Genomic DNA, 22497 nt, shown 5'->3' on the forward strand with positions numbered 1-22497 from the left:
CATTTTATAATTTGCTGTTTTCAACATCTACCAATTTTTGTTTCATTTCTGGTGTGTTTCAGTTTTGTTTTGTTTTTTTCTTTTATAGTAGTAGTTATTTCTTTACTTATATTTTTGAGCAATTTAAATGTGCTTATTTTAGGTTCTTTGTCAAATTATTTTATAAGACTAATAATCACCTAGAGTGGATTAGATTCATGCTCTAATTGCTGGGTCTTTGGAAACAAGATATTTCTTAATGTGGCTTATGTCTTTTTCTTAAGGTCTCCCATTCTAAATAAGCACCACACACACACACACCCCTCTATCATACACATCTTCATGTTCATCTCTTTCCAACTGAAGGTTTTTCATTGCTTCTACTTGACCCTCCTTGATCTCAATCCACCAGTCTTTAAAGTCTACCATTTATGGTATTCTTTTCTGATTCCCAGAGATCGTCTTAAGATAATATTGGGGGTAACATTAAGTGATTAGTGATACAGTGTGTGGATTGGTGTCGGGATTGGTTCTTATCAATGCCCTAGCTCCTAGCTCTCTACAAATGTATACTCCCAGTCAGTGAGCTGGTCCTTTCACAAGCAAGCACAGTTCATGCAAAGCCCTGCTATGAGTCAGTGAACCCTGCACTGGTTATTCTTCTGGTAGAACCCCTTCAGCCAGTTTTCTGCTGCTTCTCCTCTAATGCTTTGATTTTCAATCACATTTCTATTCTATTGAGATGGTTACCTCATTTGTGAGCCTAACCATGCTTCCTGCATGCCTTGAATATATGTTTGTTCTTGTTTCTACATCACCCTTATATCCTATTCTGGAATAGACAAGAATGAGAGATCAATGAAGCTCATCACTAGTTGATTTGGCCACATTAATTAAAGCTTCTCTTGTGTTCTGTTAAAGAAGAGTTAATCATCAGTATTCATTATGACTATACCCTCTTTAGCAGTGCTGCTTGAGTGAAGTGTGATCAGCAACCAAGTGACATCAACATAACTGAGCGCATATTCTCAGGCCCATCCTACATCTACTTAAACATATCCTGAGAGTGAAGCCTAGGAATCTGTGACTTAATAAGCTCTCCATGTGATTCTTACACATATGCAAGCTTTAGAAGTACTGCCCTAGTCAATATTGGTACTTCACTTCCTGGTTGCAAATTAGAATCATCTGGGGTGCTTAAAAATAATGATGTTGGAGCTTTACCCAAGATCAATTATATCAGAATTTTTGAAAGCACTAAGTCTTATTAAATGCTTTGAAGGTGAGTGTAATGTGTAGCTAGGGTTGGGAAACATTGCTCTAGTCGAGTAGTTCTCAATAGGGATGATTTTGTACCTTCAGGAGGAGACAATTGGTAATGTCCGGGGGCATTTTTGGTTGTCACAACTGAGCCAGTGCTAGAGATGCTGCTAAACATCTCACAATGCAGAGGACATCCACCCTAAAACAAAGAATTATCTGGTCCCAAATGTCAATAGTATTGAGGTTGAGAATCTTTGTTCTACTGCATGCTTTGGTTTTAGTCTAGGCTCTTGAGGACTTCTTCCTCTAGTAATAATACCTTTATGAAAGTCACAAAGAGATACAGAAAGGAGCATAGAAGGGATTTTGAATGTTCTAAAAGCCAAGCATCTAGACTGCCCAAGTCTTTCTTACTGATGCCCTTATCCTTCTGAAACTGGGAATAGCCTAACAATTAAAGGTGACCAATTGGAGAAGCAGAAAAATAAATGGAGACTTGGGACATATGTTTTATATTCAACTTATAGTTAACTATCTAGCTATTTTTGGCAACATAAAATATGAACTTGTTCCTTTTTTCAATATTTTAAATATATTTGCCTCAATATATACTCTCGGAATAATCATATCAATTTTTTGCTTTATTTTTACAGTATAAAGAAGAAAACAGAGTTTGAGTCTGAAATCAAATATTTGACAAGAAGGAAGGCAGTGAATGAGGATATTCTAAAAGAACTCTATAAGGAATCTTATCACGTTGGTGCTGTTTTCCATGTAACCAAACATAACACAGATGAATTGGAAACTAAAATAGCAGACGTGAGAAGAAAATTCAAGGTTGTGTATCTTTGTGTTCTTCTTAGTTTTGAAGAAAAAAAGAGTAATTCTCCTGAATGTTATTGATTTAATATTGATAACTATTTTAAGTTAAGAGTTCACAGTCTTTTCAAAAAAATCACTTCTGATAAATTGGAAGAAAACCACCTCTCTCCAGAGGCCAAATTGACTAGAAGAGGATGAGGGTTCAATGTAGCTAATCAACATTTGTTTCTACTTTTTTCTATGGTTTCTATCATCCACTGTAAACTACCTGGAGCACCAGGAGTGTGATGCTCAGTTCAGCTTTATCCTATATGTCCAACACATAATAATTCCTTCCTATGGTAGGAGGATGGAATTCTGAGATGTGCTCTTATACTTTATGTGGCATAAGAATAGGGAGGCCTACAAGTTGTTGGATTCCAGAGTGCCAGGCAACTCGTAGACCACATTGCTGCAGAAATAACTGTTCACATGCCTCAAATCCATTCCTAAGTGAGAGATGTGATGAATAGCAGCTTCCTGCCATTTGTTGTAGGGACTTGGAAAGTGGGCTCCATTTTACTGAATTGAAGAAAGTTGTTCACCATGTCCTTTCCCTATCCCATGAGAGCTGAGAGATCACTCAAAAACAGCAACAGAAATTGCTCCACTTAAGAACCATTCCCAATTGCTAATCATTCCTGCTTGTCTCTGAGCCTGAATATATATGGCATTAAATTTCTATAATGTAAACATGCAGATCTGTGTCAGAGTGGTACTGAATTTAAAATTTATTTCTTGATTGTCCTTAGATAATTCAGATTTATAGTAACTCAAGTTTGTAGTTTCTATTTGTGTAATGACCCTATTGTCTTTCATTGGCTGATTCATGAACATCTATTTAATACAAAAGTTTGGGCATCATATTTTCCTTGCAGGTAACTTTCCATATTTGTTGATTGATCCTGGCCTGAAATTAGTCCTAATCTATGTCATCTAGAAATTATTTATAGAAATATCAGTTCTGGGGTAGCTCTGAGAAATGACATTTTGAAGGCCTAGAGGTAGAGTTTATGAATTATGTTCTCTCAAGTTAATGCATCAATAAAATGCTAGACAAATTTTAGCCAGTCTTAGAATAGAAGCAATCCTGAACAATAAGGATATCTATGAATTTCTGAAGTTTCCAGTTATTAGAGATGTTGAGTTCCCATTTTTCTGTACTTTCAATTTCAATAACTGACTTATTCATGAAAGAGATGTTTAGCCAAGGGTCAGGATAAAATTAGCCAATAGGTATAGGAAATAAGTCAATAAAAAACTAAGACACATCCAATTATGGTATTGATAGAATGAACAGAGAAATCCCACCCAGATTTGTCTAGAGAATGTAACATTGCAATAAAAAGTTTTGAGAGCTTTCATCAGATGTTAAGTACTGGTCAGCACTTCAGTGGAAGGCTTCTGTGTAAGCTGCATGGTCTTGTAGGATGTTTTGGTTGAATGTAACGGAATGCAGATGGAAAAGTGAGAACAGGCTCTGTGTGCTGGTGGGTAACCCCTCTGCTGGCCTGGGGCCATATTAGCTGCTTGGTGGCTCAGGGACTTCTCCGGCTCAGGAGAGGACACACAGTGATTTAGGTGGCTCAAGGGCAGATTCCACATTAGAATTAAAGTGCTAGAACTAAGTGGAAACTTGTGAAAAGTAAGGAATGAAGAAGTAGAAAGAGTTTTAATCAAGCCCATTTTATGTTGGACTCTTTACACATATTAATTAACTTAATGTTCACAATATCGTGCAATTGTTATTAACAATTCTTTTGAGGGATAAAGTGATTTGCCCAAAGTAGTATAGCTTTTAGGTAACTATGTAGAGTTTAGAGACCAGAACATAATGCCGGACTTGGTATAGTCAGTAAGACGTTAGATTTATACTCTGACCAATTAAGATTCAGTCAAACTCAAAACTTCAAAATTACCATTCTAGGGGACAATTTTTAATATTAGGAAAAGACAATGTATTATATCCCTAGAAAGTTTCAGTTCACTATAGTTTAGAGGTCTATAGCTTCCCTTGAGTACTTTTACAAATATTTTAAACAATCTCAAATTGTTCTTTAGAGAAAAGTCTTGGCTTTCCCTTCAAATACTATTCGTTCAGCTCTGAGACAAGGTTTATAGGCTCTTCCTTTGGGTAAAATCAAAGCCCTAAACCTTTCGTGGAGGCTGGCATAATCTCTTCTAGTAAAGGCCTATATAGAGCATCTCTAGTTCAATCAACAGAAATTCCAGATAATATTGATAATATTTAAAATTGGTCGTAATATAGACATTCTAAAGAAATCATTAATTTTTATTCTAAAGGATTTATGCTTTATAACTGCTCACATCTAGAGCATGTTACTCTTGCCCCATGTACTGCAGCCTTTATTGCATTATGAATTGATGTTATATCCTTGGCTTTTAATAAGGGTTGGTAAAAGGTAATGGCAAAAATTCACTATTGCCACTTGGTTTTTTAAACTAACACGAGAGCTAGTCATATTGTCAATATGGTCAAAGAAACTTATGAAACTAATTTACCTCAGATTTTAGAACTAAGAAAAAGTTAATTTTTCTTGATAAGATTGTAATTTCTTCTTTATTAATAATTTGGAATTTGCTAAACTTTCTTGTTTCCTTCTGATTTAAGCAGCCAGAAGCTTGGATTTACTTATGCTATGCCTTTTTAGCATAATGACTTTAATTTATTTCTCTATGTTCCATGTTTATATCTTTGATCTTGTATCTTTTTGCTTTTGTTTCACTGGTTTTAATTTAATAAGATTCTTTTCTACTCCATTTAGAAGCAGCATACTTTGTCAAAACTGAGCAGACAGGAAAGTACTACTTGTAATATGGGGAACATCTATCTATATTATTGGGAAATGGTTGCTGGGGAAAAGTGTAGGCAGATACAAGAAAAACAGAATAGTGTGAAGGTCTGATAGGATTTAAGCCCTTCAAATGGCTGCTGGGTAACCCCTGGATCAAGCACCAGAGAAGTTCATTTTCATGATATGCATTTGAGGGAGTAAATAAATCCCCAAATTATGATAGAAACAAAGCATTGAATATTCATGAATCTTGAGGGTACAAAATGTTTGAGGACGTGAAACTTTATTTGACCTGCTGTAAATATCACATGGGAACATAATTTCTTTCTCCATTCTCCTGGCTTCGAGCTTTGCTTAACAAAATACAGGTGGTAAATTGACTCTTTAGTATTTCCATTTAGTTCTCTGAACCTTTTTTCTACTTTTCTTCTCCCTTTCCCAAGGGAAATATGGTTCAATTGAAAGAGCATGGACTTTAGAGTCAGATGTTTCTTTAATTTGAATCCTTGTTCTGCTACTTATTTGCTCTGAGAATATTGAGAATATACTTAACTTTTATTAGCCTAGGTTTCTCATATCTTTTTTATTTATTTATTTATATTTTTGCTTTAAGAGGCAAGACAGGTTTCTCATATCTGAAAGGAATATAACAATACCTACACAGTACCTCTGGGTAATAAGTAGGTAATATTTTATATAAAACATTTAACTTAAAGCCTTATTGATAATATATTCTCAAAAGCATTAGAGATGAACTCCAAAAAATCATCCATAGCATGGGGCTACCTTTGCTGTTCAATATCTGTCTCCTGATAAATATGATGAATGTGTAGATCCTAAACAACATTTTGAAAGTAATGATAGTTATTTGTTGAGTGCTTAACATGAGTGAAGCCTTGAGTAAATTACTTTATATGCATTGTCTTCTTCTCAAAATTACTTTATGGAAAATAATTTTACAGATGTGAAAACTAATATTCAATAATGATATATTGATATAGCAACTCATATGTGCTGAATTGTCCAACTCAGTGTAAATTAAAACTTTTCTAGAAAGTAATTCATCACTGTATGTAAAGAACCTAACATTCATAATCTGTAATTCAGTAATATTATTTCTAAAAGTGTGATTTTAGATCTTTAAGCAGGGAGGGGCAAGATGGCAGATGTCAAAAAACCACTAGCCAGAGTGTCTCTGCAAGACAGATTTTAGAAAAAAGTGAAAAAAAATAAATAAACAGGCAGACAAACATAGATCGGATGAGGGTCAGAAGGAAGGGTGCCTGAAACTACAGGGGACTCCAAGGAAAGAAGTTGCCAGGGAGAACTGGAAGGAGAAAGGCCCCTGAGAGTCTTGGAGAACAGCCAGAAGGGTAGGTGTAACAGTTAAATTTCCCCTCCCTTGCATCTTGGACTGCTGGTGGGCTTATGAGCAGTTGGAGAGACCTGCTAACACCAGCCCAGAGATGGCTACTGCCAGTGAGCAATGAGCCTCTTGAGCACAGGGCACCAAACTTCCAGCTCCCTCAGGGCACCTCACACCCCACAGACCCGAGCCGATCGGCAGAAGCCATATTGCCTAATTCTCCCCTTCCCCTTCCCTACCTGAGGCTGCCACTGAGAGAGATAATTTAGCCACCACCTGGAGGCATCTGCAGGGAATGGGACCTTCCTTTTGGGGCCCTATGGCAGACTGAGGGATACTCAGACTGTACTCTAAACTCCCTACCTGCCAGCCCTCCCAGGTGCTGCTTGCCTGCTGACTCCAGGAGAGCGGGTCAAATCCCGAGGCAGAGAGACATGGATCCAGCTTGGGCACCCCGTGGGTGACTTGAGACCAGGAGTCTTCTCCCTGGTAGGGTCAGGGATTGATCACTGGGGATTCCATACATCCAGGTCTCTATCACATTGCCCAGGGGCACAGAAGGGCTATTTGTGAATGTGAGTTGACTGAGCTGTGTGTGCCTTTGGGGCAGATCATCATCCTTGAGTGGCAACCCTCCTTCCATGGGAGGGCCGTGCTTCCAGCTCAGGCTGCTCTCTTAGGCAGGGAACCTCACGGCCTACATCACAGCCAGGAGAGATTCGCTGGCTTCAGGTCTGGCCTGCTAGTAGAGGCCCAGGAGAAACCATGGAATAGGGGAGGGTGGAAAGGAACAAGGCCTGCTCCAGACTACAGGTCTTGGTCCCACCTTCACATGTAGACTTTCCATCCAAGTGGGGCCATTTCGGTCCCTCCCTGGTAGCTTTGCCCAGAGGTATAGAATAGAAATTTGACCCCTGCTAACAGCATGTGGAACTTTAGGGCAGGCTCACCCAACTGAGCCCAGCCCAACCTCACTCCCTCTCTACCCCCTCTGAAGTGGAGAATAAGGACACATTTGGAAGTCCTAGGGCCCCACCCACCATCTGATAAACTAGAGTGCTTTTCCAGAGGAACTAGAGCTGGTTACAGGACCCCCCAAAAAACACTGCAGCCTGCTCCTCCCAGCAAGCACCACCTACAGACAGGAAGGTCAATTTGCATACCCTTCTACTGACTCATTGTACAGGGTGTTGTTGAATCTCATCCAGAAATACTGCCTACTGGCTCAGAGACTAAAAGGGCTTGTCATTATCCAAATGAAAATCTAAAGATAAGAAGCAACAGCTGATCCAGATGGGAAGGAATCAGTGAAAGAACTCTGGAAGTGTGAAGAATCAAACAGAAAGCACACCCCCAAAGGGGAACTCCAGCTCTCTAGCAATGGACAGCAACCAAATTCAGAACACTAAAATGACAAAATAATTTTAAACATGGCTTGTAAGAAAACCCAATGATGTGCAAGAGAAAATGGATAACCAACACGAAGAAAAAAATCCAGGACTTGGAAGAAAAATTGACTGAAGAAATTGAAATATTAAAGAAAAATCAAACAGAACTTCTGGAAATAAAGAATTTATTCAAGGAATTACAAAACACAGTGAAAAGCCTCAAGAACAGGGTAGATCAAACAGAAGAAAGAATCTCAGAGAATTGGATAACACCTTTTGATTAAATAAGTCAGTCCCAGAGATAGAACAGAGAAATAAAAGAAAAGAGCAAAGTCCACAAGAAATGTGGGATTATGTGAAGAGGCCTAAGGTGAGAATTATGGGATTTCCTGAGGGTGAAGAAGAAAATACACAAGGGTCGGATAAGCGATGTGAGCATATAATAGAAGAAAATTTCCCAGGCCTTGCTAAAATTCTAGATATCCAGGAATAAGAAGCTCAAAGGGCTCTGGGGATATTCATTGCAAACAGGAAGACACCATGACACACAATTATCAGACTGACCAAAATAACCACCAAAGAGACCCTCCTACAAGCTTTAAGGCAAAAGAAGCAGGTAACCTACAAAGGAAAACCCATCAGAATAACAGCAGACTTCTCAACAGAGACCTTACAAGCAAGAAGAGACTAGGGCCCCATTCTCACTTTTCTCAAACAGAATAATACCCAGCCTAGAATCTTGTACCTTGCAAAAGTAAGTTTCATATATGAAGAAGAAATAAAGATCTCAGACGAGCAAAGACTAAAGGAATTTATCAAGACAAGACCTGGCCTCCATGAAGTACTCAAAGCAGTGTTACACAGGGATCAGCACAATAAACACTCACCATTGTAAAATTATCCAAAAGCTAAAGGTCAAAGGCCAGATGCCACAGTGGCTCAAGAGAGAAAACAACCAAAGTTCAACTCAACAGGATAAACATTCCTGCACCAATTATCAATTCTCTCAATAATAATGAATGGCTCAAACTGCCCACTAAAGAGACATGGGCTGGATGAATGAATAAATATACACAAGCCAAGTATCATCTGCCTTCAGGAAACACATCTAAACCACAAGGATGCATTCAGACTTAAGGTAAAGGGATGGAAAAAAGTATTTCAAACAAATGGAAGCCAAAATAAAGGTGACATGGCAATTCTGATTTCAGATAACTTAGTCTTCAAATCAACAAAAGTGATGAAAGACAAAGATGTATGTATATGTAATATGTATATGTAATGGTGAAGGGTACAATTCAACAAGAAGACATAAAAATTGTAAATATTTATGCACCTAACTCAGGTGTACCCAGATTCCTAAGCAAATCCTACTTAATCTAAACAAAATGGTAAACAGCAACACTGTAATAGCTGGAGACTTCGACACTGCTCTGACAGAACAGGACAGATCCTCCAAACAGAAAATAAACAAAGAAACAATGGACTTAAACAGAACTCTAGAACAAATGTGCCTGACTGACATTTACAGAACATTCCACCCCCAAACCACTAACTATATGTTTTTCTTATCAGCTCATGGGACATTCTCTAAGATTGACCACATCCTAGGCCACAAAGCATTCCTCAAAAAATTTAAAAGAATAGATATTATACCATGCCATGCATCTTCTCAGACTACAGTGAAATAAAATTAAAATCAACCAACAGAAACTTTCGTCTCTACACAAAGTCATGAAAACTAAACAACCTTCTACTGAATGATTTTTGCATTAAAGAAGAAATCAAGATGGAAAGCAAAAGAGTCTTTGAACTAAATGATAAAGAAGACACAGTTATCAAAATCTGTGAGACACAGCTAAAGCAGTCCTGAGAGGAAAATTTATATCCATAAATGCCTATATCCAAAAGACAGAAAGATCACAAATAAACAATCTAATGAATTGTCTCAAAGAACGGGAAAAGGATTAGCAAACCAAACCCAAACCCAGCAGAAGAAAAGAAATAACAAAGATCAGAGCAGAACTAAATGAAATTGATAACCAAAAAACTATACAGAAGGTTAATAAAATAAAAAGTTGATTCTTTGAAAAATCAAAATTGACACCCCTCTGCCTAGATTAACAAGAAGCAGAAAAGAAAGGACTCTAATAAACCTTGTCAGGAATGAAAAAGGAGAAATCACAACTGATGCCACGGAAATACAAAATATCGTCTTTGAATACTATAAAAACCTCTATGCACATAAACTGGAAAATGTGGAGGAAATAGACAAATTCTTAGAAACACACAGCCTCCCTAGCTCAATCAGGAAGAAATAGAATTCCTGAATAGACCAATATCATGTACTGACATTGAAGCAGAAATAAAAATCCTTCCTAAAAAGAAATGTCCCAGACCACATGGTTTCACACCTGAATTTTACCAGACCTACAAAGAAGAACTAGTGCCTATCCTGCAGAAATTATTCTGCAACATTGAGATGGAAGGAATCCTCCCCAACATGTTTTATGATGCCAACATTACCCTGATACCAAAACCAGGAAAGGATGCAACAAAAAAGAGAAAACTACAGACCAATATCACTTATGAATATAAATGCAAAAGTTCTCAACAAAATCCCAGCAACCCAAATTCAGATGCTTATCAAAAAAATAATCCATCACGACCAAGTGGGCTTCACCCCAGAGATGGAGGAATGGTTCAACATAGGCAAATCTATAAATGTAATTCACCACATAAATAGAAGCAAAACCAAAGACCATATGATCCTCTCAATACACTCTGAAAAAGCATTTGACAAAACTCAGCACCCTTTTATGATAAGAACGCTTAACAAAATAGGCATAGACGGGACTTACCTAAAAATGGTACAAGACATATATGACAAACCCACAACCAGCATCATACTGAATGGGGAAAAATTGGAAGCATTCCTACTTAGAATTGGAAGTAGACAAGGTTGCCCTCTGTCACCATTTCTATTCAACAAAGTGCTAGAAGTCCTAGCCAGAGCAATCAGATAAGAGAAGGAAATCAAGTGCATCCAAATGGGGACAAAAGAGGTCAAACTATCTCTCTTTGCTGACAATATGATCTTATGTCTTGAAAACCCCAAAGGTTCTACCATGGGACTACCAGAATTGATTAACAAATTCAGCAAAGTCTCAGGTTGCAAAATCAATGTACAGAAATCAGTAGCATTCCTATATGCCAACAAGAGTCCAACTGAGAACCAAATCAAAGACTCAATACCCTTCACAGTATCAACAAATAAAATAAAATAAAATACTTAGGAACATATTTAACCAAGGAGGTAAAAGACCTCTACAGAGAGAACTACAAATCACTGAGGAAGGAAATAGTAGAGGACATAAGCAGGTGGAAAACCATACCATGCTCATGGGTCAGCAGAATCAACATTGTTAAAATGTATATACTACCCAAAGTGATCTACAGATTCAATGCAATCCCTATTAAAATACCAGCATTATTTTTCACAGATCTAGAAAAAATAATTCTATGTTTCATATAGAACCAGAGAAGACCCCGTATAGCAAAAGCAATCTTAAGCAAAAAGAAAAAATTGGGAGGCATCAATTTACCAGACTTCAAGCTATATTACAAGGCTGTTGCAACTAAAACAGCATGGAATTGGCACAAGAACAGAGACATAGACTAATGTAATGGAATTGAGAACACAGATATAAAGCCATCCTCATATAGCCATCTAATCTTTGACAAAGCAGACAAAAACTTACACTAGGGAAAAGAATCCTTATTCAATAAATGTTACTGGGAAAATTGGATAGCCACATGTAAAATACTGAAGCCGGATCCACACCTTTCACCTCTCACAAAAATCAACTCGCAATGGATAACAGACTTCAACCTACGTCATGAAGCTATAAGAATTCTAGAAGAAAATGCTGGAAAAACTCTTAGACATTGGCCTAGGCAAAAAATTTATGAAGAAATGCCCAAAGGCAATTGCAGCAACAAAAAAATAAATAAATAAATGGGACCTGATCAAATTGAAAAACTTCTGCATGGCCAAGGAAACTATCAGGAGAGCAAACAGACAGTCTACAGAATGGGAGCAAATATTTTCATGTTACACATCTGATAAAGGGCTGATAACAAGAATCTATATAGAACTCAGGAAAATAGGCAAGAAAAATATCAAACAACCCTATCAAAAAGTGGGCAGAGGCAAAGACCATATGGCAAAGACCATATGGCAAAGACCATATGATCCTCTCAATACACTCCGAAAAAGCATTTGACAAAACTCAGCACCCTTTTATGATAAGAACGCTTAACAAAATAGGCATAGACGGGACTTACCTAAAAATGGTACAAGACATATATGACAAACCCACAACCAGCATCATACTGAATGGGGAAAAATTGGAAGCATTCCTACTTAGAACTGGAAGCAGACAAGGTTGCCCTCTGTCACCATTTCTATTCAACAAAGTGCTAGAAGTCCTAGCCAGAGCAATCAGATAAGAGAAGGAAATCAAGTGCATCCAAATGGGGACAAGCAGAGAAGGGGGCATGAAGAGAAGCTTTTCAAAAGAAGACAGACTAATAGCCAACAAACATATGAAAAAAATGCTCAACATCTCTAATCTTCAGGGAAATGCAAATCAAAACCACAACGAAATATCACTTATCTCCACTGAGAATAGCCTTTATCAAACAGTCCCCAAACAATAAATATTGGCATGGATGCGTAGAGATAAGAACACTCACTCCTACACTGCTGGTGGGACTACAAACTAGTCAACCTCTGTGATAAGTAATTTGGACATACCTCAAAGAGCTGCAAATAGACCTACCATTGGATCCAGTAATCCCATTACTGTGCATCTACACAAAAGAACAAAAAAAAAAAAAGACATTCTATAAAAAAGACATCTTCACTGGAATGTTTATGGCAGCACAATTCACAATTGCAAAGATACGGAAACAGCCCAAGTGCCCATCAATCCATGAGTGGATTACTAAAATGTGGTATATGTATACCATGGAGTTCTACTCAGCCACAAAAAAACAATGGTGATCTAGCACCTCTTGTATTATCCTGGATAGAGCTGGAGCCCATTCTACTAAGTGAAGTATCACAAGAATGGAAAAATAAGCACCACACATACTCACCATCAAATTGGTATTAACTGATCAACACTTAAGTGCACATATACTAACAACATTCATCGGGTGTCGGGTAGATGGGAGTGGGGAGGATGTGATGGTTATATACATATGTAATGGGTGTGGTGCACACCATCTTGGGGATAGACACACTTGAAGCTCTGAGTTGGGTGGGGCAAAAACAATATATGTAACCTAAACATTTGTACCCCCATAATATGCTGAAATAATAAAAAAAAAAGAACAGAAGTATGAATTTAAGAAAATAACCAGATAACAATGGTGAAGAAATCCAACAAATATGTATGTTTTAAATATGTTTCTAATTAATTAATTACATAACAACCACAAGAAAATACAGTCCATGAGGGCAACAGTGATTGTCTATTTTATATCACTGCTATATCCCAATGCCTAAAGAGTGCTTAGAACAAAGTAGATATTCAATGAGTGTGGAAACCATGAATATGTAGTTGCAATATCTAGTAGGAAAATTTAAATACACAAATTTCTCAATAATAGAATAGTGGTTATATATATGAGTATAAGGATACATTGCAAATTCATTCAATATAGACATTTTAAAAATTAATAGGACTTCTTCTTTTTTTACTGCTGAGAAAGATCTTATTAGACCAATTCTAGCAAAGATAACAACTTTAAACACAGGACCTAAAAAAGAAATTACACCAAAAAGTCATAAGGCAAATCTGTGTGTTTAGAGTTTCAGAATATTGTAATTTAATGTAATTTAATTTTTTGTAATTTTAAAACTTCCTACAGTCCCCCCCCCCATACACACACATACCCACATATACTTTCATAAAAAAGAAAGATAAAATACTGTTTTTTGCTATTTTTAGATAGACTCAGGTTGGGCTGCAACCTGTACTTCCTGTTAGGGTCCTGGCCAGCAAAACGTGGCCTAGCAATGCACAGCCAGAGCTACCCTGTCCCACTAATTTAGCCCAGCCCACAGTTATTTGAACAAATCTCAAATTCTGCCTGAAGATTTTAATTTTTAAAGTGTCTTTCTTCCTTTCTTGATCTCAAACCTTATATAATGAGTTCTCTAATTTTCTTCTTAGTGACTCTCTGTCACTGAAAAGAAAACTGATGCTATTTCTTTGACTCTGAGCTTAGATCTATTTCTATTTAGTGTTTACTCTCCTTTCCCTTTTGAACATGTCCTCTTTCCGGGCACATAGCTTTGCTCCATCCATTCTCTCCTGTTCAGCTTTTTCTCCTAGTACAGAAATCTCTTCCAGCAGAATAGCTCTCTGCTGCCACCTTCTGGTTAGTGACTGCTAAAACCAGGCTGCAGGTCAAAGGTGATTGTTTTAAAGTGAACACTTTCCAGCAGCTGAGATGCTATCATTCCCTTTGCCCCAGGCTGCTTCCAAGCTCTTCAAAGTGATCTTTTGGTCTCTTTCATTTTCTCCCAAACAAGATTGAGTAGTCATGATGGTGACCTTATGGTCTGTGAAGCCTAAAGTATTTACTATTTGGCCCTTTCTAGAGAAAGTTTGCCAACCCCTGCCCTAAAGAATACAGAAATAGCACAGTGGGCAGCAGCCACTGCCTGCAGGGCAGAGAGAAAGTACCCAAAGAGGGAATGTGCGTGGAAGAGGCCACCCTCTTAAAACAGTGGATTTGGAGCTAAGAGGCAATAATTAGATAACAGACACAAATGTATAATTGCAAGTAAATTTTTCTAATTTAATGAGTTGGTATATGTAACTGAGTACCATGCATTGCATTTGTTGGTTATAACTTTTGAGTCTCGTTACTCTTAAAGAGTCTCCTCTATTTAAAAAAAAAATTGTTTTTTTATTACATTGACACATTTTTAAGAGTCCAGGACATTTATTTTGCAGAATTTCTCTCAATATGGATTTCTATTTTTGTTTGTTCATGATTAGATTCAGGTTAAACACTTTGGGGAAAAATATGACATAGTTATAACACTGTGTCAAAAAGTACATGATACATGTTTGTGTCATTACTAGTGGTGCTGAGTTTGGTCATTTGATTAAAGTTGTGACTATCAGATTTATCCATTTCCCCATTGTAATTAGTAAAAACAATCAATGGAGAAATAATTGAAGAATATGCAACTATATTTTTCTGACAGATTTCCACTTCATGATCTAAGTGCCTATTAGTGATTCTTAGTTGAATCCATAATTGGAACAGTTGTGAGGTGGCAATTTTTCTGGGCTTTTGTTCCCTTTAATGAATTGGCAACGTAAAGAACTCAAGGGTCTGGCACAAGTTGGGCCTTAGGCCACATTTCTGGATGAGGCAGTCTTCCTTCAGTTTTTATTCAGGTGCTTATACTTTCAGAATTGTTGCATACCATCCTAACTCAGAACCAACCTCCCTGCTTTTCCTACCACCTCTCGCATTTCCCATCTCAGGAAAAACATTTCATAGGCCTCCTTGTACCATCCATCCTCAGAATGCTATTTATGAATGAAAATCTACATGATTCTGACATTGTAATGACCACCAAGTTTCTCATTATGTAAAGAGATTATTTTTAAAAATGATATATTTGAGTTTGAAAGAACCTGAAACTTTTATAGTTTAATTCTCCAATCTAGAGACCAAAAGCAAATCATAAATCAATTTGTTCAATAAATCATTCATTCAGCAAATATTGTGCAACAGACACAGTACTGGAAGCTCAGGAGATAGAAGAGGGAGCTTACAGTAAGTCTTCACTTGACTTTGTCAATGCATTCTTGGAACCTGATACTTTAAGTGAAATAACATATGACGAAACCAATTTTACTGTAGGTTAATTGATATAAACAAGAATCAAGTTCCTATGGCACATTTCTTGTCACAAAAACATCAGTAAACTTCTAAATAAAGACTCAAAATTCTTGCAGTAATAAATATTTCAATAAATGTGAGCTATACATACACTAAAGAAAGTTTAATAAAAACAAGTAAGATAGGGCCGGGCGCGGTGGCTCACGCCTGTAATCCTAGCACTCTGGGAGGCCGAGGCAGGCAAATTGCCCGACATCAGGAGTTTGAAACCAGCCTGAGCAAGAGCGAGACCCTGTCTCTACTATAAATAGAAAGAAATTAATTGGCCAACTAATATATATAGAAAAAATTAGCTGGGCATGGTGGCGCATGCCTGTAGTCCCAGCTACTCAGGAGGTTGAGGCAGAAGGATTGCTTGAGCCCAGGAGTTTGAGGTTGCTGTGAGCTAGGCTGACGCCACGGCACTCACTCTAGCCTGGGCAACAAAATGAGACTCTGTCTCAAAAAAAAAAAAAAAAAAAAGATAATTATTTACCAATATTTCCAGTTCAGAGTCGCAGGTGGCTGGAGCCTCTCCCAGCAGCTCAGGGAATCAGGGAGGAACCAGCCATGGGTCAGGTCGCCATCCCATCGCTGGGAGTGCTCACATATCCCCACATTCACTCACACTGGGACCACGTACACTCACCAGTGGACCTAACATGCACATCTTTGGGATATGGAAGGAAACCAGAGTGCCCGGAGAAAACCCACACAGAAACGAAGAACTGGCACAAGCCGTGTGCAAATTCCACACAGACTATGGCCTAGTGGAGAATTGATTTTTTTTTTCCCCTCATCAACATTATAACAAAATGACATAGGACAAAATTATGTTATTTGCGTTCCTCTTGTACTGTATTGTGCTGTAGCATGTGGCCAAGCTATAGTATCATGGAATCCTGGGTCCTAATACCTGTTTGAGGACTAGTCATGTGAGAAATTCCATGATATCAATGACCTCACTTTTGGAAGTGGATAACAATATTTTCATTAAATAGACATGATGATGAACTTACACACACACACAGATAGTTTCCAACTTATAAGAGTTTGAATTATGATTTTTTGGTTTTAAGATAGTACAACGCTATAGATATTCAGTATAAACTGTACTTCAAGTACCCATAAAACTATTCTGTTTTTTATTCTCAGTATAGTATTCAAGAAATTACATAAGGCATTCAATCCTTTATTATAAAACAGACTTTACATGAGATGATTTTTCCAACTGTAGGCTAATGTAAGTGTTCTGAGCACGTTTAAGGTAGGCCAGGCTCAGCTATGATGTTCGATAGGTTAAGTGTATTAACTATTGTGAGTTACAGTATTTTCAATTTAGGATGAAGTTACTGGACATAACCTCATCGTAAGATGAGGAGGTCCTGTGTATACTTGGGCAGCTCTTCTTTTGCACAGCACTATGTTAACTAAAATGCATGCCTATCTGAGCCTGTCCTCATTTTGTATAGTGCCGGTATGCACAGGTTTCAGCTAACATGGAACCCAACAAAAAGCATGGGCTGCCTGTATGTACAAAACATTCTGTTAAAGTTCTTGGGATACAGCACATTCTTAAAAGTGGTACCCATATTATTAAACCAGGAACCCCCCACCCACCCACCACCTTTTTTCTTACAACTACTGTAGCTCTTTGTCAGTCTTCAGTTTCTCTTTCTGAACAGTTTCAATGATGGTGCAATCAGTATTTCACTAAGCAGACCACACTCTAGTTCTTGTGTTAAATCTACCTCCTGGTAATTTGTGCTCATTTAATCCTGGTTCTGCTGTCAGCAAGTACATAATTCATGTTGCATAATCCAAAGGAAACATCTCCCCAGAGCTAATAACTTTTCTAGAAGATTCCATATCAGAACCCTGTATGGCATCACTAGCAGAATGGCATCTCTTTCACCCAAAGTCTTAGTTCTAGTCTTCAATCTCTTGGATGAGTGGTTGAGTTACAGAATTCAGAGGTATTCCAGTTGCTTGGAAAGCTTCATAGTAAGGGAGACCCAGCAAGGAGAGGAGTCCATGAGAGTCAGGAGCCTATACAGTAAACATACCTATCCGTTTGAAGGGCCCTAAGATCTAGGTGTCACTGAGATGCTCTCAGTCAGATTGTATAAATTAGCACCCTGGTTTCATCACCTGCCATCTTTATGTGTTTGGGCAATTTATGTAATCTGTCTCAGTTTTTCTATATACAAAAGGGTTGATAATTGTTACTTTACAGACTTTGTTGGGAAGTTAAAACAAGATAATTTTACACAGTGGGCATATAATATATTTTAGCTATCTTTATTATTAGGAATCAAATGGTTGTTTCACCATTGAGGGGACCCATGGCGTTTATATTATTGGGTGGATGAAATTGCTCTGATTCCCTTTCAGGAATCAGTTAAGTCTCTTTGCTTAAGGTCATCCCCTTTCTGGGGCAGCTCACATACAATTATTGATAAATATGAGAGGATAGCCTTGCCATCTGGGGGCAACCTGGGGCAAAACTGAAAGTCTGTTCTTGCTCCATGGCTCCTCAAGGGGGTGGGGGTGTTGGCAGAGGTAGTTGTTGGGGCTGTATGTCAGCTCATCTTATCGCTCTGCCTGATCCTGCTTCATTCCTCTCCAGTTCACAGGAATTAATCCTAAGTGTGCTCCTAATAAATTCCCTGTGCACTAAACTCTACTCCAGAGTCAACTTTAGACGGAACACTGCTTGTAACAACAGGATGTGAAAACAAATCAGTTTCCTCACCCAGATGTTACACCCTATGGCCTATGACCTTTGAGCAGAGCTCTCCTTACATCAGTTATTTGTGTACTCTATGGTGTTTTGAAATCTTAGTAACTTAGTACCTCTCCTAGGAAGTGTCCAGCACCTGGGCATTTTGCCAGAGCCTGGGTGGCCAATCATATTTTAAATAAAGAGTATAGCATCATAGGAAGGCATTGAGCATCTGCCTGGAAACATTCTCTGTGACCTTGTGTCTGGTGTAAGTTTGACATTGGTAGCCCAATCAGTGACAAATACTCTCTGTCCTGGTGACTGGTCATTTGATCCTGCTCTCTGGGTCACAAAGGTCAGGGAGCAGGGCAGAAGACAGAGCTTGGAAAAAGTTCTCTGAGGTGCAAGAGAGAAGTTCCAGATGTTTTCACTATAAAGAGCACAGATTTGTTCATTGGTAACAGGTTTTGTATAGATAACAAAGATCTCAAATGCACATATTTTTCCTTTTCAAAGAAATACAATTGTGTTAGTCTTGCAGTTTCAGACTCCTTGTCTACTTTATTATAATTTTTCATACACTGCCTATAGAAATTTTTAGCCTTGCATCCATAAGTCTTTTTTGTATAATATTAATTTATCTAAGTTAAGAGTCTTGAAGTAATTTCAAGAATGGATTGCTGCTCACTCACTAGTTGACAATTAAAAAAAACTTCAAATAATGAATATATGGATAAATATTAAAGAAACACAAACTGATTATATTGCAGCCAAAGTGATTTTTCTAGAACACACACTTTAACGTCTCTCGTTATGTTTCTTAATGTGCCTAAAAGATTCTGCATAATCTGATAGTTGTTTATTTCTTCAGCTTCCCACCATTCACCACCATCTCTCCCAACATACAGAAACACATGTGCACAAATACACACACATACTCATTTTTCAATTATTAATAGTTTTAGATAAAGATCAAATGAAGCACTGTACTTTGGAAATGATATATATTTTTTAGTCTATAAAGGAATTTTAAATTTTGTTCCATTTTAAAATATTTAACAAGTTGATAAAACTGTACTATATCTGCTATCATGTTAAAAGGGGCCTCTAATTTCTTGTAAATTATCAAAATATATCATTATATAAATTGGTTTTACATGTAGGCATATCCTTAGGTAAACTGATACATTAAAGTTATTACTTTACTTATCACTTTTGTTTCCTTCTTTGGAATTATTCTTTTACTTTAGGGGAGCATAATTTTGATGAGTTGCCATACCAAGTACAGGTAGGGTTAGAGGAGAAACCTATAGGCATGTTTGTTTATATTGTCTCTATAGGTCTTGGGATATGGTGGGAAATTCAGTAATGAAGTAGGGATGTTAGAGACATTTCTGAATCTGCATTGTTTCTCTTTGCAAAGCTATACATCACTTTAGAATATGGAGGACAGGCTAAATTCAAGCCAATTCCTCTCTCAAATTAGGAATTCCAAGATGTAATTCTAAGGCAGAAGGAACTTTATGAATTACTTCAAATTCTGGTTTGTTTGATAATTCAAAGCACTACTATAAACAATTTAAGACAATGTATGCAGGTAAAGAGAGAAGATCCTTCCTTCCTTCCTTCCTTCCTTCCTTCCTTCCTTCCTTCCTTCCTTCCTTCCTTCCTTCCTTCCTTCCTTCCTTCCTTCCTTCCTTCCTTCCTTCCTTCCTTTCTTTCTTTCTTTCTTTCTTTCTTTCTTTCTTTCTTTCTTTCTTTCTTTCTTTTTTCCTCACTGGTTTTTAAGGCATGATTTAACTAAAAAAAAAAAAAGAATTTTTGTAGCCAAATGGAGTCTGATCACATTTTGCAAACTTCACACATTTGAATGTATCTGCTTTGTTTTCAAGGTTCAATATGTTGATTCTGGAAAGTAATATTAAAAACAAACTAATAGGCTTTTTAAAAAAGAAATTGATGACTGTCTAGTTTTTACTTTCAGATTACTTTGATTTTTTAAGTTTAGGAGTATAAAGTATAAACTGAATAGAATTGAAATTTTGTAAAATCACTTGATTACTTTGCCTAAAATAGCATCAGGTGTGTTTTTTAATTTTATAATACTCAATTTATAATGAATATTTTATACTTTATTACAACATAAGTAAAATGTATCTTGTATTGGCAATTGTCCTTAAAAATGTATTTTGGCATTTTGTGAATAAAACTCCTGTTTTAAAAATGTGCTAACATACAGGGTAGAGAAGAATTCTTGAAAAAACTCATTCGAGCTGAAGTGGCTGCTGGAATAATGATTCAGGTAATACTAATTTAGTTTGAATATTTTATTCTTCCTTTAATTTGCATTTTACTTAGCATTTTAAATTTGCCTGTAATGAGGCATCTTGTCACTACTTGGTTTGCAAGCCAGCAGTTTTCTCTCCTTAGCTGATGACAGTTGCCCTCTGTGTACAACTAGCAGTGTCTGATCATGCATAAAGAAACTGACCTCCGATACACATATCTCATTTTGTGGCTTAATGGGAATTTCTGCCAGTCTAGTAAAAGGGCAGTGAGATCTTATTCTTAAGTGTCTAACTCTTTAGTTGGCTTTGTGATGATGTCATATTTTCTTTACTTTTAGTGTCTTTCACTTGAATTTCTTTATTTAACCCCGAAAGAAAAATGTGCTGTGATATTTCTATATAAAGAATTCAAAACTAAAGCATGTAAACTAGCAAAATCAACTTTAATTTCTTTAATGTTCGTCTACCATTTGCATATCCTTTGGAACTCAGTTTGTTTTTTCGATCCATGGCATGTTTATAAAATGCCTCCATTTCAGAAATACATGCATATTTGAAACAAGCATTATTATTAAAAGAAAAATAAAATTAAGAGTTGAAACAGTTCACTGTTATTTGGGATTATCTGTACCTCTGGTCCTCTTTGAGGCAAACCCAAATTTTGTGATTTTTTTTTTTTACTGTTAGGAAATTTGGCATTTGCAAACATAGTAGCAGTATTTCTGTTTCCATATGTTTGAAAATACCAGATTTCCTAATTTATTTGTATACGTGTATGCTTTATAATCCATAATCTTCCCAGCCCTTTTTGCTTAATGTTTTGCTATTAACTTCGTGTCCCTTGCTTTTATTTGGTCTAAGATAGCAGCACTTGCATATATTCCAAGATGTGGTGTTAACTTACTGTCCTCCAATATTTAAGATTGGTTGATTTTTATTGTCTATTCAAAATTTTCTCTCATTTCTTCTAATAATAACGGTTTGTCCTTTAATATACTGTTTGCTGTTTAAATATATTATATTTATATCCATTGCTTTTTATGGTAGCATTTAGTATTAGATTTTTATTATTATTATTATTATTATTATTTTTTTTTTTTTTTTTTGAGACAGAGTCTCGCTTTGTTGTCCAGGCTAGAGTGAGTGCCGTGGTGTCAGCCTAGCTCACAGCAACCTCAAACTCCTGGGCTCGAGCAATCCTTCTGCCTCAGCCTCCCGAGTAGCTGGGACTACAGGCATGCGCCACCATGCCCGGCTAATATTTTTATATATATATATATATATATATATATCAGTTGGCCAATTAATTTCTTTCTATTTATAGTAGAGACGGGGTCTCGCTCTTGCTCAGGCTGGTTTTGAACTCCTGACCTCGAGCAATCCGCCCGCCTCGGCCTCCCAAGAGCTAGGATTACAGGCGTGAGCCACAGCGCCCGGCCTGTATTAGATTTTTAAATTACAACAAAGATTACTGCCTGACACTGAATGGGGGCTCAGTAAATGTTTAGGTAATTAATAACTGAATGAATTATTTAAAATCTTTGCTGGTAGAAAAAAATATATGCCATTCAGGAAGAGCAGCTACTGGAGAAGCAGGAACTCGTGAAACAGAAAGCCATATATGCCCTGGCACTGGAAGAAGCAGAGGTACCTCTGCTTAAACTAGAAGAAGAGGCTTTAAGAATCAGAACAGCCCACCGAGAACAGTCTGACGTAAGCATTTAATAAATCCAGGAACTAATTTGTAGGAGTATTTAGGCTAGTAAATCCTGTATGTAATTTTACATTATTATTTGGAAAATTATGATTTCACATGGGGAAAATATGGACAAAC

General features: G+C 37.1%; 1 protein-coding gene across 2 annotated transcripts in view; it reads left to right on the plus strand.

Moving 5' to 3' along the window:
* The window catches only part of CCDC178 (coiled-coil domain containing 178), a 428206-nt gene that overhangs the window by 155932 nt on the left and 249777 nt on the right, over positions 1 to 22497 (plus strand). For both annotated transcript variants that reach the window (XM_012782579.3, XM_012782578.3), the window contains exons 14-16: positions 1896 to 2079; positions 20615 to 20677; positions 22215 to 22376. In XM_012782579.3, the coding sequence (XP_012638033.1) occupies positions 1896 to 2079; positions 20615 to 20677; positions 22215 to 22376 (409 nt within the window). The remainder of the gene's footprint in view (positions 1 to 1895; positions 2080 to 20614; positions 20678 to 22214; positions 22377 to 22497) is intronic.

Source organism: Microcebus murinus, chromosome 17 (assembly GCF_040939455.1).
Source record: "Microcebus murinus isolate Inina chromosome 17, M.murinus_Inina_mat1.0, whole genome shotgun sequence".
Lineage (NCBI taxonomy): Eukaryota > Metazoa > Chordata > Mammalia > Primates > Cheirogaleidae > Microcebus > Microcebus murinus.